The following is an 18,329-nucleotide window of genomic DNA, read 5'->3' as shown; positions in this document are numbered from 1 at the left end:
TTCCCGCCCTCATTTAAGTGAAGTGTATTGATCAGCCTCCGCTCAGACTCCGGCCTCGATTAGCCAGACGGCCCCACACCGCCCCCTCTTCTTCGGACGGGCGTGAGATGTTGACTCAAGGAGTTGCAGCATCAACGGAATGCTATTGAAGTCAAAGTCACTGTTTGCGTCCATGGATACAAAGTGTGTGTGCGTGCGTGTGTGTGTGTGTGTGTGTGTGTGTGTTGCCGGTCTGGCTGTATCGCTTTGATCCCAATATGAGGGGATATGAACGTGTGAAATGTGTTTGCGTCTTTAATCGACTGAAGACATTGAACGTTTGCGTCACCATTGTGTGTGCTTGTGTGCGTGAGAGCAAGAGAAAGAGAGACAGACAAAGAGGGTGAGAGATTTGTCCAGTCTGTCTCAAAAGCTCTGCCACTGTTTTTAATTGTTTGTTTTGAACTCTGTTATGATGTCTGACTTTGAGGAATGGTAAGGGAAACTTTAAGGTTATTTTTTGGTAATTTGGGGTTTGAGATGAGTTTCTTGTCGCTTTGGATTTTGACGTTAAAATACGTTTTAGATTCCAATCTAAAACGTAAAGTCAAATCTCACAAGTGTGGCGTGTGTTCCAACTCAACTCTATCTAACATCCCTCTCCCTAAACACTCCCCCTCCTCCCTTTCTCCCCCATGTTCCATATCTTGCCCAGGCTGTCCCAACCACGAGCTGTGCGCGCAGAGTATGCTCCTTGTTTCAGGTGCGCGATCCTTTTATACGCGCACCTTTTTACGCACACACCTGACCTGGTTCAAAGTGCCTCTTATCCGTATCGCAGTCCCCGCTAGACCTGGGTCAGGTTCGACCCGTCGTCTGGCTACAGCCACCTTTTCTCCGGCGAGGCTGCGGGAAAGAGATGAAGGAAGGAGACGCGACGTGCCACCGTGCGGGGAGGGGCGCAAGCGGTGGTGGAGCTGGAGGAGGACGGGAGGACTCGCTCCTAAGACTTGGAGGGCGCGGTCTTCGCTCTCCACGCGCACTTCGTTTATATTCCAATTCTTCCCCCAGTTCCATTTCTGCCAGCTGCCCTTGCGCAACGCAGGGACTACCCTCCAGTGGAGGGAAGAGAAACACAGAAACAGTGACACCCCTCCTCTGTCTGACCGCCGCCTGCCCACGCGCGCCGTGTAGTGGGATATCTTTGTGTGCACCCCACCCCCCCCCCCCCCCTCCCTTCCTCTGAGGGGCCGTTTCTCACCGTCCGACACGGGTTCGAACCCCCGCTTTGAACGCTCGTGCCAAAACAAACGGACCTCGGCTATTTATTGCCCCCCCCTGTCTCAACGTACCCCGCGGAGTGGGGAGAGCACACTGAGACAAATCGGAGCCCGTTTAGGTACCCCCGCGCGTCTCCAAACCAGAGCGGAGCGGTGCGCTTTTTACGCTTGAGGAAATGTCCAATTCCGGGGACTCGTTGGACCCGCTGGATCCCACGGTAGAGCTCCACGCAACAAAACAACTACAATAACATCAACAACGACAGAGAGCTCCCGGGATAAGGTTTAAAATACGGTTTGGTTCTGATTCTGCCGATCTGCACCGGAAACCGCCGGCGGGGTTTGGAATGCGGCCCGCGGCGCTGTTGACGCATCTCGTTCTCCTCCACCTCCTCCTCCTCCTCTTCTGCTCCCCGGCGGTGGAGGGCTGCGGGCCGGGCCGGGGCTATGGCCAGCGGCGGCCCCCCCGGAAGTTGGTGCCGCTCGCCTACAAGCAGTTCAGCCCAAAGGTGGCGGAGAAGACGCTGGGCGCGAGCGGGAGGTACGAGGGCAAGATCACGCGGAGCTCGGAGCGCTTCAAGGAGCTCACGCCCAACTACAACCCGGACATCATCTTCAAGGACGAGGAGAACACGGGCGCGGACCGCATGATGACCCAGGTAAATTCCGCACGTAATTACGCATGAGTATGAGCGTGGTCGTGGTCGCGGTGTTATGGGCATGATAGCTCGAGAATTACGCGTGAGAATGAGAGTGGTCGTCGATGTTATGGACATGTTGACGCAGGTAATTACGCACGAGAATGATCGTCATCACGGTTTTATGGATGGGTTCGGCTTTTTGGGGGACGTATTTCCTCTCGGCGGAGTGAGAAACGTTCATGCATTGATCGCGGGGAGGAACGGTTGTTCATCACGCAGGAGGTTATATGGTGTCTGAGTGGGAAGGTGGATAGCGCACTTTGGCCCGCGCCTAAAACACATGGACTCGGTGTCTGCGAGTTGTGGACTGCGGTGACTCATGCAGTACACGCGTTACGGAGTATAGCCAATGATTTGTCTTGTTTTGTGCCACTTTTTCCTCAAGTTTCACACTGGACGCAATGTCAATGATCCCCCCATAGTGTATGAATGCCCCCTCACCCCCTCCTGCAACTAACCGACTGATTCATAGCCTGTCTGCGTGTTTTGGGAGGGCAGGGGGGGGGGGGGGGGGTGTCAGTGCCGTTAATCCTATCCACACTGTCCGTCTGTGCCTTTTACACGTTTCCACCGCTGACTTAAAAGCAGCGTCGACCCCCGAATTGTGTAGTTCACTGTTGGCGCGCGTATGCACACAAGAGGGGGCCACGACGCCTGTCACATAAGGGGCTCTTAATTAAAACACTACGGGCTCCTGTTGGACCGCATCTGGGAGAGGGGGGGGGGTTCAAATGTCCAGTTTGATTTAGCGGCTGAGTCACGACATGACGGTGTTGACCGTAGCCTTTCGGGCGCTGTCCGACGTTTTAGGACACCGTCACTGATGTGGGCCCCTGCTGTGGAACCCTGATGTGGCCGTGGGCCCCGAAACGGAATAACGTGTTTATTTATATCCGGTGACCGCGGCCGCCTTCCTTCCATCCCGAATGCAATGGCGTTTTTATGTCCCGTCGACCCACGTGGGGTGAATCAAAGCCCCCATCACGCCTCTGGCTGTCACCTATCGTGCGCGACCCCGCGCTTGGATGCTCGCCCCCGCGCCTGTGGCGCGTCCAGCTCTGAAACCCTGAGCGCGATTTATGAGGTCGGTGCGGCGAACGCGTCGCCGCCGCCGCCACAGGGGCCCCGAGGAGCCAGCCTGGCGTTTGTATCTTTATTTTATTTATTTACTATGTTCTCTTACCTTCTCTTGTTTGTTTTCGCGGAGCCTGTGTGCTTAAAAATAAAAAGTAGTGTACTTAACCCGTGTGTGTAGAGCCTGAATTATACTAACGTATTTTTTTCTTTCGCCGCTTATTTTTGATTCAGCGGTGGCGCAGGCGACACCGCGCCGCCTCATACAGACGCTCCTGTTCAATTGGGGAATTGGGGGGGGAGGGGCGGTTACGGGGGGCCAAGGGGTCCACAAAGGTGTGCATAGGCGCGTCGCCGCTGACGCCGCGTCAAATGTTTGTGCAGTCCGCGGTTTGGTGCTTAAAAAAACGCTCTTACACACACACGCACGCAAACACACGCACGTGCGCGAACACACACGCTCCCACACACACAAACACACCTGAGTTAGACTGTACCTTGAAAGGCAAACCAAACGAAATCCATCGCCTGATTTATGAAGTCCAGATCGCCGGTATGCGCATGCGCATGCGCGACCGCAGGAGAAAAAAAAACAACTCTCTGTTTAAAATCCACACTGGCCGAGAAGAGGCGATTTATAGCCGCGAGCTATTCTCACTCCGGACCGGAAGGACTGTGGATGGAAATAAATCAAATGAAAAGCATTAATAGATTTTATTTGTATTTTAATTGGGTAGTTTTCCTCTCGGCGGTTGATGGACCCAGGTCCCTTGACCCCGTGGAATTACGCCCTAAGGAGATGTCGAAAGGCGTCACAGATGATCACGCTATTCTGAAGTGTACATTTGTGTCTTAATTGTTTTAAGATTACGTTTTTTTCAGGCAAACTCGCTATTTTAGCACAACTTGATTCTTCTGCTCTACACACAATGACGCATATGTATGTGGAATGTGAGTTACATAGATTTCCCTTTGTTTTTATTTATTATGAAGACGACCTTATAACTTCAAGGTTCTGGTCGTAATGTGTGCAGGCTATAAACAATGTTTATTGATTTATTTTCAAACATAAACTATATTGTGTTACGGTTATGAAACCAACTTCACTCAAAAAGTGACGACAAATCTCTCCCCCACTCACTCATTCACTCATTCTCTGTCTCTCTCCCCCACTCTCTCCCTCCCTATCCCCCACTCTCTCCCTCCCTATCTCCCTCTCTCTCTCTCTCTCTCTCTCTCTCTCTCTCTCTCTCTCTCTCTCTCTCTCTCTCTCTCTCTCTCTCTCTCTCTCTCTCTCTCTCTCTCTCCTTCTCCTGCCCTCTTTCTCTCTCTCACTCACACACACACCACATTCTTCATCCCCTTCTCATCCTCTAAGCCCCCAAACACCCCCCCCCCCCCCCCCCCTCCTCCACCACAGAAAAGCAAACAGGGACAGCAGTGGTGCATTGTGGGGGGGTTGATTACCTGAGTCAAGGGGGGGGGGGGGGGGTCGGGCCGTAGTGGTTGTTGACGTTGGATAAACCGGAGGGAGGGGAGGGGGGTCTGGTGGTCTTGTGTGAGTTATAACGGGACTGTGGTCCCTCTGGTCGACAAGAAGGTGTCTTTGTTGTAGACCCCCCCCCACCCACCTGACCCTTCCCGCCTAATAATTATCCCCCCCCACCTCCTACCCCTATATTAACTTATCTATAAGCTAGTCAAAGGGCTAAGCTTATAAACGGTACATTAACTTATACATGGGAGTATGCTAGGCTAAGAGCTTAGCTAATAAACGCAGCATTAACATAAGCTAATAAACGTACCATTCACGTATACATGGGACTATACCAGACTAAGAGATAAGCTAATAAACGTAACATTAATTTATAGATAGGAGTAGAGAGACAGACAGACAGACAGAGAGAGAGAGAGAGAGAGAGAGAGAGAGAGAGAGAGAGAGAGAGAGAGAGAGAGAGAGAGAGAGAGAGAGAGAGAGAGAGAGAGAGAGAGAGAGAGAGAGAGAGAGAGAGAGAGAGAGAGAGAGAGAGAGAGAGAGAGAGAGAGAGAGAGAGAGAGAGAGAAGGAGACGGTGCGCTAATAATTGAAGTTTTCAATTAACTTTCAATCCACTCTTTTTCTCCCCAGCGCTGCAAGGACAAGCTTAACTCTCTGGCCATCTCCGTCATGAACCTATGGGCAGGGGTCCGGCTCCGCGTGACGGAGGGGTGGGACGAGGACGGACACCACCTGGAGGAGTCACTCCACTACGAGGGCCGGGCCGTCGACATCACCACCTCCGACCGCGACCGCCACAAGTACGCCATGTTGGCGCGGCTGGCCGTAGAAGCGGGCTTCGACTGGGTCTACTACGAGTCCAAGGCGCACGTGCACTGCAGCGTCAAGTCAGGTGACCAGCAGGGGGCGGGTTTTTTAATGTTATTGCGGGAAACCGCCGAAGTGTCCATTTTGAACGGTTGCTTTTCAACCAATTTTTGCAGGAAGAGTAAAATGGCCGCTTTCAAAAGTCGCCTTTTTAAATAATAATTGGCGGCAAGAGTCGGATTGACGTGTGTGATGTGTTGTGTCTGTGAAGTGTGTGTCTGTGTTAGGCTACTATAGACAACTATATCTGTATCCTGTGTATATTATAGTGTAGTGTGTCTGTTTGGTGTGTAGAGAACTGCGTGTTTACTAGAGAGTTGTCTAGTGAAGAGTGGTTCTGTGTATACTGTAGTGTAGTGTAGTGGAGTGTGGATTACTGTGTGTTTACAATAGAGTTGTGTAGTGTTGTGTGTATACTGTAGTGTAGTGTAGTGTAGGTGACCTGAGTTTTAGTATAGAGTTCTGTTTATACTGTAGTGCAGTGGTCCTCAAAGTGGGGGTCGCAAAAAGGTCATTAAAAATGTCCGGGGGCGAGATGATTTTAATTTTTAAAAGTCAGAGACCACGCATCAAAAAGAAAGTCTACATTAAAACTCTAGGGCTCTAGTCTAGGCCTAAACCTGTCCTTTATACCTCACAGACAGGCTTTCGCAGGTGTGCAGATGCGACAGAAACAATGTGTCGCGTCGCTCCCACTACGCCAACTCAAAACAATTCCCGCTTGCTAATAATCCTGGACCTATTAAAGAAAGGACAGCGGATTCAAAAATTCTGTCATGTTAAGTAAAAGAGAAAACCTCGGCCACGAGAAGTTAACTGAGCTCTCTCGGAGGCAGGGCCGAAACAACATTTGTTCCACTACGATTCCTTTCAGCTGCCCACCCCTCGTTCTCCTGCAAAAGAAAAAGGCTAATAAAACGCTTGAGGTGGCGTTTTGAAAAGAGCAAACTTACATTTTATTAGTACATGGTATAAAGATGATTATGAGCCTTTGATTGGTATCCAGACTTTTTTAGCGGTGACACGTTCCTATTCCCCATTTGTATTGGAGTGAACAGAGATATCTACTTCTGGACCCCTTGAATCGAGGGACCAGTCCACAGCCCGCTTAAACAGCTGCAATACCAGGCGTGGCCGCTGAGCAGCACTGTTGGATTGTGGAAGTATGCACTGGGACTAATAATAATGCCGAATAAATGTAGTGGGCTATTAGCCACATTTTGGGGGGATGAATTTTGGCTTTCAGTTGCGCAGGAGTACTCTGCATTGTCTGCGGCCGCTATGGACATTCTTACTCCCTTTGGGTCGACATATATGTGCGAAAAGACATTCTCGTCCCTGGCGTACTTGAAAAACAGGCAGGCCCATTCTTCACATTAGTGTAAAAAAATATATGCACAAACGAAAATACTCTCAGTTCATTTAGATCTGATGCATGTTCTTGGCATGAATTGGATTTATTTTTTTGAGGAGGAGGTTTATCGTTCATGCGTCTTGTTCAGGCCTAGATCTATCTGCAGATGCACTGTTCCGTCATGTTTAAGTTCTTGTTAAAAATAAACTAGGCATCTTGTCATTTTTCCTTTGATAGAATTGTTTCTCATTTGATTGTTTTCCTTTCAGTTTGTACAATTGTGGGAACATGCAATGAACAGGACAGGTTTTAAAATAAAATTAAATGAAAAGAATAAAAAGGGGGTCGCCAGACGTCACCAGGGAATTTTAGGGGGTCGCCAGGGGAAAAGTTTGAGAACCACTGCTGTAGTATTTTCTTAAAGAACTGTGTTTTTACTCTAGAGTTGTGTAGTGTTGTGTTGTTGTGTGTATAGTGTAGTGTAATATAAATAACTGTGTGTTTACCATAGAGTCATGTAGTGTTGTGTTGTTGTGTATAGTGTAGTTTAGTAACCCACCCCTTACCCCCTCACCCCTCACCCCTCCATCACCACACCTTTTGAATTGTAGTGGATTAAACCGTTTCAGCAAACACAGAGGGGGCTTCGGCCTCTACGAATTCTCTTTTTTGCGTAGGAAATTTCCTTTCCTATGGAGATGACCCGGAAGTACTTAGATGAAAGGTGGTTTGAATTCTAAAAATGCTTATGAAAGTAGCCTGGATGCTTCCTTTAACCCTCCAATAGAATAGGTTACTCCTGAGCAACCTTTACGAAAGGAGAGGAGATAGTGGTATCCCATAATCCTTTACGGCGGCAATATTTAAAGCAACATGCCACCGACAAAGTTTACATACTCGAAGACGCATGAGAGACACGGGAAAGCAGAAGAAGAGAAGAAAATGCAATTGATAATAATGGATATTGAAATTAATTCATTTATTTCTGGTTATTAAGCACACAATAAACACCGTAAGAAAATCAACATCAACATAAGATGAGCCTCTTTTTATTCACATGTGAATTGGGTTTCAAGTGGCCTAAAATATTCCCGTTGGCCAAGTCCGACCTAAGTGATTCTCACTGTTGGAGACAACCTGATTGAAATCAATACGACAAGAACGCATGGATCGAAAGAGCGCTTGTTGTAGTCCACCTTCGGAAGAGTGTAGTTACACGTTAGAGACGCTAGAGACGCTAGAGGTCAGCGATACTCAGCGTCGCGCAATGACGTCGGTTAGGAAAAGTGGAGTCTAATTCATTTTAAACAGTGCTGCCTTTTCCTATGTTCGAAAGGAAGCACCTTTTCATCTCTCCTTGTCCCGATGACTTTTTCCACAAACTTTAAGGAAAGGAGGCATAAAGGTTAGGATATTTGACTATTCGTAGAGGCCCCTGGTCTCAGCAGCCTCACCTGGAGTCTGATTGGACTCTGGGGCTGGGGGAGGCTGACCACCTGTTGCTCGTTGACCAATCAGTGGTCAAGGAGAGACGGCGGGAGACTTTTGCTGTTTCCTTGTGCTTCTTTTAAGCATGCTTTTGTGGAGAAAAAGGGAGGGATGTGTTTGACTTTGACAAAAGGTTCTGGGTTTGATTCCAAATGGACTGCCTGCGTGTCTTCTCTCTAGAAACTTTCTTTTTAACTTTCCTCACTCATTCCTAACTTTTTCCTGTTGCTTTCTTTGCATTTTCTAACTGGTAACTGTCTGTTTAGCTATATGTCTGTCTGTCCGTCTTTCTGTCCGGGGCTTTTACCATCGCTCACTTAACTCACCTCACTTAAGTCAGTGTCTTGCTCTTTTAAAACTCACTTGCCACTCACCCCCGTTGTCCTCTTAAAAAGTATAAAAAAATATGTCTTAAGTGTCTTGTTTTTTCGTTTGACACTAAATTACAACAAAGAGCATTTTTACCGTAAATCTTTCATCACCTTTTACAGTTAAACTTTCCTCCATTTTAAAGATTTATTTTATTTTATTTTTTATTATTATTGATAAACAAAATACAAAATTCCATTTTACACTGGGTGGTAACTGAGTTTTCCCCTTTTCTTCTTCTTGTTGTTTTTTTGTTGTCCCCCTATCCCTCTCCTTCTCTCCCTCCCAGATCGGGTGGCGAACGCCCAATCCCTGCCTTGATCGGAAGGGGGCTGACCAATCAACTCGAGGCTCTCGTGTGGGGGGGGGGGGGGCAGGCTCAATATATATGTGTCTCGTTCGTTTAAAAAAAAGAAGAAAAAAAATTGAAAGAAAATGAAAGATTACCTGTCCCTTGGAGGCGGTTAGAATGGGGTTTGACCGCTAGAGGGCGACACACTACCGTATTGAACGACGGATTGGATATAAAGCAGACGGTAACAGATTACCTGGCTGTTTTTCAAGGCGGCATAAAGGCGTTATCGAGTGGAAGATGGCCTTTCTGTAGAGAACGAATCGAGGTGAGGGTTTGAGCCTTAAATTACTTCAAGGCAGGGCGAATGCCATTCATGATGGTTCATTTCACAATAGATTTTATTTTCAAATTTATTATCATGGATTTATTTTTTGACCGTTTTGGAAAAACCAAGGCATTGATTGGTGGAAGCATGATATTTAATATAAATACAATTACAAATTAAAGGTCTTATGTTTTTAACTTATTGCAAAAACAAATCAAACTAATTAATCTATGCATCCATTTATTTAAGTATTTGAAATGTACGCAGGCATCCACACTTTAAATTTTACAGTTTAAATGTTAATTACAAATACATTAGGATTCACTATGGAAGTAAATCTGTGCCATAGGATTTTGAAAATAAAAAGCCATTGAATTCTAAGCAGTGAATATTTATGCATTGAAATAACGTATCTGGATTTTTTTGCCTCTGAATGTAACTCAATAAATCATATTCAGGTTTATTTTTCAATGTTAAAAACTTCAAAATCAAATAATCAACGCTAAAAAGTTCTACGTAAATTTTCAATATCCCACAATTCAACATGCCTAATTCAGCTGCAAAATTAAATGTCTGAAAATTCAGTGTTAACATCCGGGGACCCAAGGAAGAGCTCGGTCAAGCAAGGAGAGCGGGAATAAGAGCATCACTCGCTGGTTCTTTCTTTATTGATACAAACGTTAATTCTAAACAGCATTTTACACAGTAGCCTATGATAGGAAATGCTCAAAGGTAAACCAACGTCATTAAACACTGACTGTAGTTTTTATGGGGAGAGTAGCCAACGAAAAGTTTTACCCTAGGGGGCGCCGCTGCACATTTTCTGCAACATGCACAAGTTTGAAGCGTAGACACGCATGAAGTCGTTCACGTGCGGAAACATGCACAAGCTTAAAACTTAACGTTCTTATCGCCATCGATCACTCGAATTGGGGGTATTATTTTTGTGACACCGGATGCATGTTATGTTGCTGGAGCAAAACGGTTGATATGCATCTGTGGTAGCATAATAAGAGCGCAACGAGTGCGCAGAGCCAACACTATTCCGCACCGAGTGACATGATATAGATATGAGGAGGACAAATTAAAAGCAGGTTGCTGTCGGGCGCCTCTTCCCGAGGCCCGCCGTCCTTCCACTAGAACTACAGGCTGCTGCTGCTTCAGTTGCCAATATGGTCGGCTCTGCGCACTCGTTCCACACAGTGGGCAGAGGGCTTCAGTATCACATCACAGATCGCCCCAGCATCACACCAAACGTAGGCAAACTGACCTTGGTGGTTTGACCCAAATTGGTGCTGTCACACCAAAATTGTACCGGGGCGAAAATTGTACGGCCTACGTATGACGCGATCATACGTTGCCAGGGAGATTTGGAATTTTATAACCCGGATTATGTAGGCGGTACAGCTTTTGCCCCTGGTACAATTTTGGTGTGACAGTGCCCGAATAAATTGGGCTCCTTGACCCACTACAATTAGTCTTACGTTGCATGTAAATCCAGCCAAGTCACTGCAATCACACACACACTTCACATACAGGCATTAGTTCATTGTTTACTTCATACTGCCGTAAAAATAAATATAAATGGTATGCATTATGACAAAAACATAAATAAAACATATAATCCCCCCCTCACCTTGTTATTAAATGTGCTTAATAATTACATTTGATCTGATTTGATTAGCATTTTACAGACCGATACAATGGATAGGGCGTTTAGTAAGGTCCACCACTGTTGCTTCTCTCCCCATAAAAAGCTACGGTCAATGTTTAATGACGTTGATTTACCTTTGAGCATTTCTTATTATAGGCTACTGTGTAAAATGCTGTTTAGAATTAACGTTTGTATCAAGAAAGAAGAATCGACTGACTCTCTTATTCCAGCTCTCCTTGCTTGACCGCGATCTAGCATCCTAGGATCGATTGCTCTTCCTTGGGTCCCCGGATGTTAAAGCTGAATTTTCCGACATAAAATTTTGCAACTGAATTTGGGGATGTATTTGGGGCGTAGCATTTTTCAACGTTGAATATTTGATTTTGAATTTCAACATTGAAAAATAAAGTTGAATATGATTTATTGAAAATTGTAAGAGTTAAATTCAGAGGCAAAAAATCCAGATATGCTATTTCAATGCATAAATATTCAGTGCTTAGAATTCAATGGCTTTTTATTTTCAAAATCCGATTCACATTTCTATCATAAGTTTCGAAAACGAAAGCGAGAAATGAGCATTTGAAAAATACATTCGTAAAAAGCATCGGTATTAAACATTAGGGGTGTAACGGTACACGTATTTGTACCGAACCGTCACAGTACAGGCACTTCGGTGCGGTTACAGAGGTGTACTGCGGTTCTTAAATGTGGCGTGCATAGCGTTAATATGGCAAATGTAATTTTAAACTTGAAGTCGGAGTTCGAAGTCGTAAACTGCTCAGCAGCTCTCCGTCGGGATGTCGGATACGCGATGCAATTCGCCGCCCGATCTATCTTATATGTTGACTACAAACCATGTAAGCAGTGTCGTAAATAAACTTCCGAAGCTTTTCAAATCTTATTTGGTGTTTTATTGGCACTTAAGGTGCAAAGTAAACAATGTACAAACTGTAATTATGGTGCAAAGTCAAACCGGAGAAGTGGTTCAGGAAATGATTTTGTGGACCAATCACAGCCCTTGCCGTCTCCGTTGCGTCGACCAATAGGCCCATGGCGTCGACGGATGGTTAAAAAAATATTGGATGCGAACGTAAGCTACGGAGAGGGTCTCCGTCAGGCCCTCCGGCTATGGAGAGGGCTCTCCGTGTCTACGTACAGCACTTTAGGACGCACACGCATTAGAAAAGGCAGTCACTATCACCGTTAATGTGACAAAAAAACAAGCTGTGCAAACCCAGCTCACAAAAATATTTCAACAACCCCTGTCTGGGATTCAGAAATGCAAATGCCATAACCAAGTTTATTGGTGTTTTCATTGCTGCTTATCTACGGGTTGAGAAACAAGCAGTTTTTTAAAATGTTCCCCTTAACTGTTAACCGTACTGTGACTTAAAAACCGAGGTACATACCGCACCGTGACTTTTGTGTACCGTTACACCCCTATTAAACAATGAATGCCACATTGGTAACATTCAATCAGGGCTATGGATTGGATACACACATGGAGAGAAATGCATTGACAACATGCACAAGTCTGCATTAAGTAATGCATGGGCAGTTTGTAATGTAACATTGTGTAGTGTAACATTGTGCAGTGTAACATTGTGTAGCATAACATTGTGTGGTGTGTAATGTAACCGCGTAAAATTGCATTACTTCATTACTGTGCAGTGTAACCTTGAGGAGTGTAACCTTGTGGAGTGTAACATTGTGCAGTGTCACATTGTGCAGTGTCACATTGTTACACTACAGAAGTGTTTGTGCAGTGTAACATGTGCAGTGTGTAGTGTAGATGAATAACCTGCGTTCTGTTTCCTGCTCCTTCCCTCCTCCTATCTTAACTCCCGGCCTGGGCCCGCCGGCCCCGCCCGTAATATTTACTCCCAGATAGTCTTGAGGCGCTGGAGAGGTGTTTTTGAACTCTTCGAGTGCCTATGTACACTCACTTTTCACATACACACACAAACACACAAACACGCACACACATACACACACAGACACACCCGCACCCACACACACACACGCATGTCAATACATGCGCATACACACACACACACCTTAGCGTATACACATACACACTTACAGCACATGCACACACACACACACTCGCGCACATATACTCACACGCTCCCACGCACGCACACACGCTTGCACACATGCACACACACACCCCCACACACACTCGCACGTACACACACAAACACTCGCACGAATACACACACACTCGCAGGGACACACACTCACACACTCGCACGGACACACACATTGGCACAATGGCACTTCAATGCTTGATTCTGGGTGACGAATATCCTATCTGTGAAGCTGCTATTGTTCTTTCTAGGCGGGCTGCGGGGGGGCCGGGCCTATATTACTCTTTAGGGAGTCGGAGGGGCGGAGCCTTTGAGAAATACTGACATCCCTTTTTTTCGCAGTAAAATTATTTCCTTTCTCATCTTTCCTCTATCCTGCTTTTTTTTTTTTTTCTCTCTCTCTCTCTCTCTCTCTCTCTCTCTCTCTCTCTGTCTGTCTGTCTGTCTGTCTGTCTGTCTGTCTGTCTGTCTGTCTGTCTGTCTGTCTGTCTGTCTGTCTGTCTGTCTGTCTGTCTGTCTGTCTACCTCTCTCTCTCTCTCTCTCTCTCTCTCTCTCTCTCTCTCTCTCTCTCTCTCTCTCTCTCTCTCTCTCTCTCTCTATCTCTCCCTCTCCCTCTCTCTCTCTCTCTTTCCCTCCCTCACAGAACATTCCGTGGCCGCAAAATCCGGCGGTTGTTTCCCTGGCGACGCCTTGGTTACCACGGAGACCGGCGGCCGGACAGCCCTCCGCGACCTCCAACCCGGGGACCGTGTCCTCACCGCAACCTTTGACCCCGCCCACCTGCTCTACAGCGAGGTCCTGACCTTCCTGGACCGCGACCCCGTGTCCCGGAAGCTCTTCTACACCGTCCACACCCACTCCGGCGCCGCCCTCTCACTGACCGCCGCCCACTTGCTCTTCGTCGCCCGCGGCAACTGCACGGAAGGGGCGGAGCCGACCCCGGGCGACGCCATGATGGCGGTGTACGCCAGCGACGCCCGGCCGGGGCAGTGCGTCCTGGTGGTCGCCCCCGGCAACAGTGACGGCGGCGACCAGGGGGGCCGTCTCTCGCGGGTGGTGGGGGTCTCGGGCGCGAGGGGTGGGGGCCGGAAGGGGGCGTACGCGCCGCTCACGGCCCACGGGACCCTGGTGGTGGACGGCATGCTAGCCTCGTGTTACGCCGCGGTCGACGGCCACGAGCTAGCGCACGCAGCGTTCGCGCCGCTGAGGCTTCTGGGTAGGTGGTGGGGTGGAGGGAGAGAGGGGGGGGAGGGGCTACACTGGTACGGAAGGGTCTTACACTGGGTGGGCCGGAAGTTGCTGGACCCGGGGAGGTTTCACCCACTGGGCATGGCCGAGGACGGCTGGTGAGGGTGATGGGGAAGGGTTAGGACACTAACGCTAACGGACAAAGCTAGATGGAACCTAAAGACGGCGCTCAGAAAAACAAGTGGGGGAGGCTGTGCGTGCGAGTTTGTGTATGCGTGCGAGTGTGTGTGTGCACATATGAGTGTTTGTGCGAGTGTGTGTTGGTGGGAGTCTGGGCGCGTGTGAGTGCGAGTGTGCGCGCGGGTGCCTAAGAATTGCGTGCTCTGAATGGATTTCGTCCGTCGGGGCTTTTGGCGTGAGGACCAACTATTCACGAAATGGACAAGCCTCTTTTTTGCCACGATTTCATCAAACGAGGATTCCTCCGTCGCTGAACTCTAACGTAACAGCCGACACCGCGCTGTTCCCTTTGAGCGGCCCTCAAAGACAAAGGAAAAAAAGCATTTTTTTATTGCCGGGTTTGCAGTCCTGTGCAGAAAACAAAGCGTCTGGAAATAGCCGAAAAAGGAAAGAGGAAGCACTTGCTCAACGAATGAAAATGAAAGTGTAAACATATAGCCTGCATGAGAGAGAGAGAGAGAGAGAGAGAGAGAGAGAGAGAGAGAGAGAGAGAGAGAGAGAGAGAGAGAGAGAGAGAGAGAGAGAGAGAGAGAGAGAGAGAGAGAGAGAGAGAGAGAGAGAGAGAGAGAGAGAGAGAGAGAGGGGGGGGGGGGGGGGGGGGGGGGGGGGGGAAGAGAGAGGTTTACTTTGACATGATTGTTCGCCATCTTCATCAGTGTCTATGGCTCCTCAGTGTGTCAATATAAAGATGTATGACTAATGATCCTGTTTATTTAAGTATTCTAATATAATATATTGTTTTTACGGCAATCTGAATAAAATATGAAGTTATTTCGGGGGGATGAGATATTTAAAGATTTATTTTTTAAATTAAATCGTATGGAAATGAAAAGGCGTGTCGCTTTCTTGTGTGTGTGTTTTTTCTCTATTTCTAATCTATTCAGGACATGTTCGCGGCCCTATCAAACTGGTAAAAAAAAAAACAGGAAATTCGATTCGTAACTTAGCATCCTCTTAACCTCTTTTTTTCTAAGTTTCACATGTGCTGGTGAGCTGCGTGCGCATCAACTGGAAAAGAGATCCCCATAGCCTCGTGCACCATTTAGACTGAACCCCTCCCGTGCGTAACGCAGGAGCGCAGAGAGACAAGCAACAGTTGTCGCGCTAATAATATCCTTTCTATAACTGTGGCTTTAAGAGGGGTGACCCATAGTCCTCCGAGCATCCACCTATCCACAGAAAGCAGCGAGAAATAGATATCGCAGATCTTATCTAGTGGAAGTTGTTGGTTTGGGGTTGTGACTTTGTTTGTTTTTTGCGCGCTTTTTACGCATTTCGGTTCAGTTGCGCCGAGATTTACGCGCCCGTGCGTGTTACTCCTTTAAGAAGCTGTCATCGGGATTAGAGCGAGGGGGTTTTACGCGGAGGAGGAGGATCACCGGCCACTCCACCCTCCTGTCAGGCAAAAGGTCTCCCTCTCTCTCGCCCGAGTTATCCGGGGGTGGTCGACGCTTGAGTATACTAGGGGGTCCCAACATGGCTGAGATTGGGAAAGGCGTCACAGCCGGGAAACTGGCCATCAACGTGCAGAAAAAGTTCACAAGAGCGCAGGAGAAGGTAAGGGTCGGAACCACCTCCACCGCACACCGTTTTGGATGGAGATAAGTTCTGCATAAAATGATGAGTGTGTGTGTAAGCGTGCGTGTTTGTACGTATATGCTTGTTGTGTGTGTGTGTGTGTGTGTGTGTGTGTGTGTGTGTGTGTGTGTGTGTGTGTGTGTGTGTGTGTGTGTGCGTGTGTGCGTGTGCGTGTACGTGTGTGTCTGCGTGCGATCGTGCTTTCCAATTCGGCCACTTCCTCCACGGCTGAATGTCAAATTGTTCTGGGTGTCAGGTCGTCTTGCGCAACTGGTGTCAAACCGGTGTCGGTAACAAGACGTTTATTCAAACTTGAACTAAACTCTTAAAGACGGAGCAAGTTTTAGGCCATTGAAGAGCAATAGACTGTTGGGTTGTGTGTGTAGGTTGTGTGTGTAGGTTGTGTCATTATCGCTAATCACCGGGTCACTAAGCCCGGCCGTGTAAATCTACCGTCTAATCACAAAGGAGACAACGGGAGTCCTGTAAGCAACACACATACACACACACACACACACACACACACACACACACACACACACACACACACACACACACACACACACACACACACACACACATAACTATATCACAGACAGACACACACACGAGAACTATAAATCACAGACACAGACAGACACACACACACACACAAAAATAACTCTCTCAGAGACACGCTCACTCACACACACACATACACACACACACACACACACACACACACACACACGAGAACTCTATCACAGACACACACACATACACACAAGTGAGAACTCTTTATCACACACACACACACACACACACACACACACACACACACACACACACACACTAACACATGCACACACAAGTGACAGCTCTATATCATACACCCAGATCAAGCAAAGAATTTGATTGAAGAAATATAATGGGTGAGATTAGATGGTATCAGTACAGTCTTGCGGTCTTTACCGTTGGCTTGTGCGACTGTAGGCAGGTATATACTGTAGGTCAGCTTTATATTTAGCTCCTGCGCTAGCTTGTGTCACACAATCAAAACGCAAAGGCCTTAGTCCTTCAAGACATCAAAGCAAAATTGAATATTAGTATGCTGAATACTCTTTAGCAGACACACCTAGCTAGATTAATACATTAAAGCGTGATTGAAGCATTTGCGTTTTAAATTCTGTTGTTTGTTTGTTAGCTTATTGCGGTCGCTTAGCTGAGCCTAGACAAGTTTTTGCTACATACTCTAGCTAACTACTCCACTTTGTTCTTGTTATTTTTTCTCAACCATTTGACACAGTAAATTAGGTAATTTTAATTTTTCAAACCCATTATTTATTTTCTTTTAAGGCTTATTTAGACATGGACTAAGCACATTAATATACATGAACATGTCAATGTGCCATAATTAGCAAAAATGGCTATTGATTCCGACTAGCATTAACTTAACTTAAGCAATACTATTGCTTCAAGTTTAAGTACACTAGAATAAAAAAATCGATGTTTGGAAAGGTTTTAAGAAGGTGGACAGTTGTGTATCATTCTAATGAGAGTGTTACCTCTGTCACTCATGTTCTTACAAGGGAATATAAAAGGGAAATCTAACAAGCCGGAAAGAAATATATTAATATAACTTTAATATAATTAATAATTTACACTTTAAACTTTTATAATTTATAATGTTTAAAACGTCTGTTTTGTTTACTGCAGCATTTAGTTGAGCATTTACCTTAGCGTTTATTATTGTTTGTTTTAATAAAAATGTATCTAATGTAATCTAAATTCTATTTAATATAGGTACTAGAAAAGCGGTTTTCAATTTGCAACCGTTTTCCACTTGCGACCAAAATGAGTTGAATTCTCCTTCAGGCGAAACAGGAAGGAAGAACATTTCCTCGTCTCCACTCCCTGCGGGTCCCGGCCCGGCCAATCAGAGAGGCGCACTGGCTTCAGCTGTCTGGCACTCCTAACATTGACCTTTGACCTTTCCCGACACACAACCCCAAAAGTACCCTAATTCGGAGCAGCCTAAATCTGTCACTTTTCGTCCACCCTTACACAGGTCAGAGGTCGCGGTTCAGACCTTTTAGAGCGTCTGTGTCTATGGTAGGGAACTTAATAAAGTTTAAGTGCGTTTTATCTTGACACCTCTTCCACACCAGTTAGCTAACTGATAACCAACTGTTAGCTTGCTGGTAGCTAACTTAATAGAGTTTAAGTGCATTTTATATCTTCACCTCTTAGCATACTTAGCTAACAGTTAATACTTAAACTTTGTTTAGTTAACTGTTAGTTAATTATTAGCTAACTGTGCGTAAGTGTTAACTAACGGTAAGTAAACTTAATAAAGTTGAGGTGTGTTTT

General features: G+C 46.6%; 2 protein-coding genes across 9 annotated transcripts in view; both read left to right on the top strand.

The window, feature by feature from the left end:
- Positions 1-213: 213 nt before the first annotated feature.
- On the top strand, positions 214-14,889 carry LOC115547594 (indian hedgehog B protein-like). Its single transcript, XM_030361937.1, has 3 exons — positions 214-1,918; positions 5,162-5,423; positions 13,618-14,889. Exons 1-3 carry the CDS (start codon positions 1,607-1,609, stop codon positions 14,322-14,324), a joined length of 1,281 nt encoding a protein of 426 aa, XP_030217797.1. The 5' UTR covers positions 214-1,606; the 3' UTR covers positions 14,325-14,889.
- Positions 14,890-15,429: 540 nt separating this feature from the next.
- Positions 15,430-18,329, top strand: part of bin1b (bridging integrator 1b) — a 32,890-nt gene continuing 29,990 nt past the window's right edge. For 3 of the 8 annotated variants that reach the window (XM_030361435.1, XM_030361432.1, XM_030361431.1), the window contains exon 1: positions 15,430-15,959. In XM_030361435.1, coding sequence (XP_030217295.1) covers positions 15,879-15,959 — 81 coding nt within the window. In that variant the 5' untranslated portion in view covers positions 15,430-15,878. The remainder of the gene's footprint in view (positions 15,960-18,329) is intronic. The other 5 variants (XM_030361437.1, XM_030361436.1, XM_030361434.1 and 2 more) reach the window with 4 other exon arrangements.

Source organism: Gadus morhua, chromosome 7, assembly GCF_902167405.1.
Source record: "Gadus morhua chromosome 7, gadMor3.0, whole genome shotgun sequence".
Lineage (NCBI taxonomy): Eukaryota > Metazoa > Chordata > Actinopteri > Gadiformes > Gadidae > Gadus > Gadus morhua.
The sequence above is the reverse complement of the archived record's forward strand: the minus strand, read 5'-3'. Positions and strand labels throughout refer to the sequence as shown.

Bases quoted from the DNA above. Each gene is read 5' to 3' on its own strand.
- LOC115547594 (XM_030361937.1), top strand. From the start codon at position 1,607: ATGCGGCCCGCGGCGCTGTTGACGCATCTCGTTCTCCTCCACCTCCTC. The intron at 1,919-5,161 runs GTAAATTCCGCA...TTTTCTCCCCAG, and splicing joins CGGACCGCATGATGACCCAG to CGCTGCAAGGACAAGCTTAA. The intron at 5,424-13,617 runs GTGACCAGCAGG...CCTCCCTCACAG, and splicing joins GCACTGCAGCGTCAAGTCAG to AACATTCCGTGGCCGCAAAA.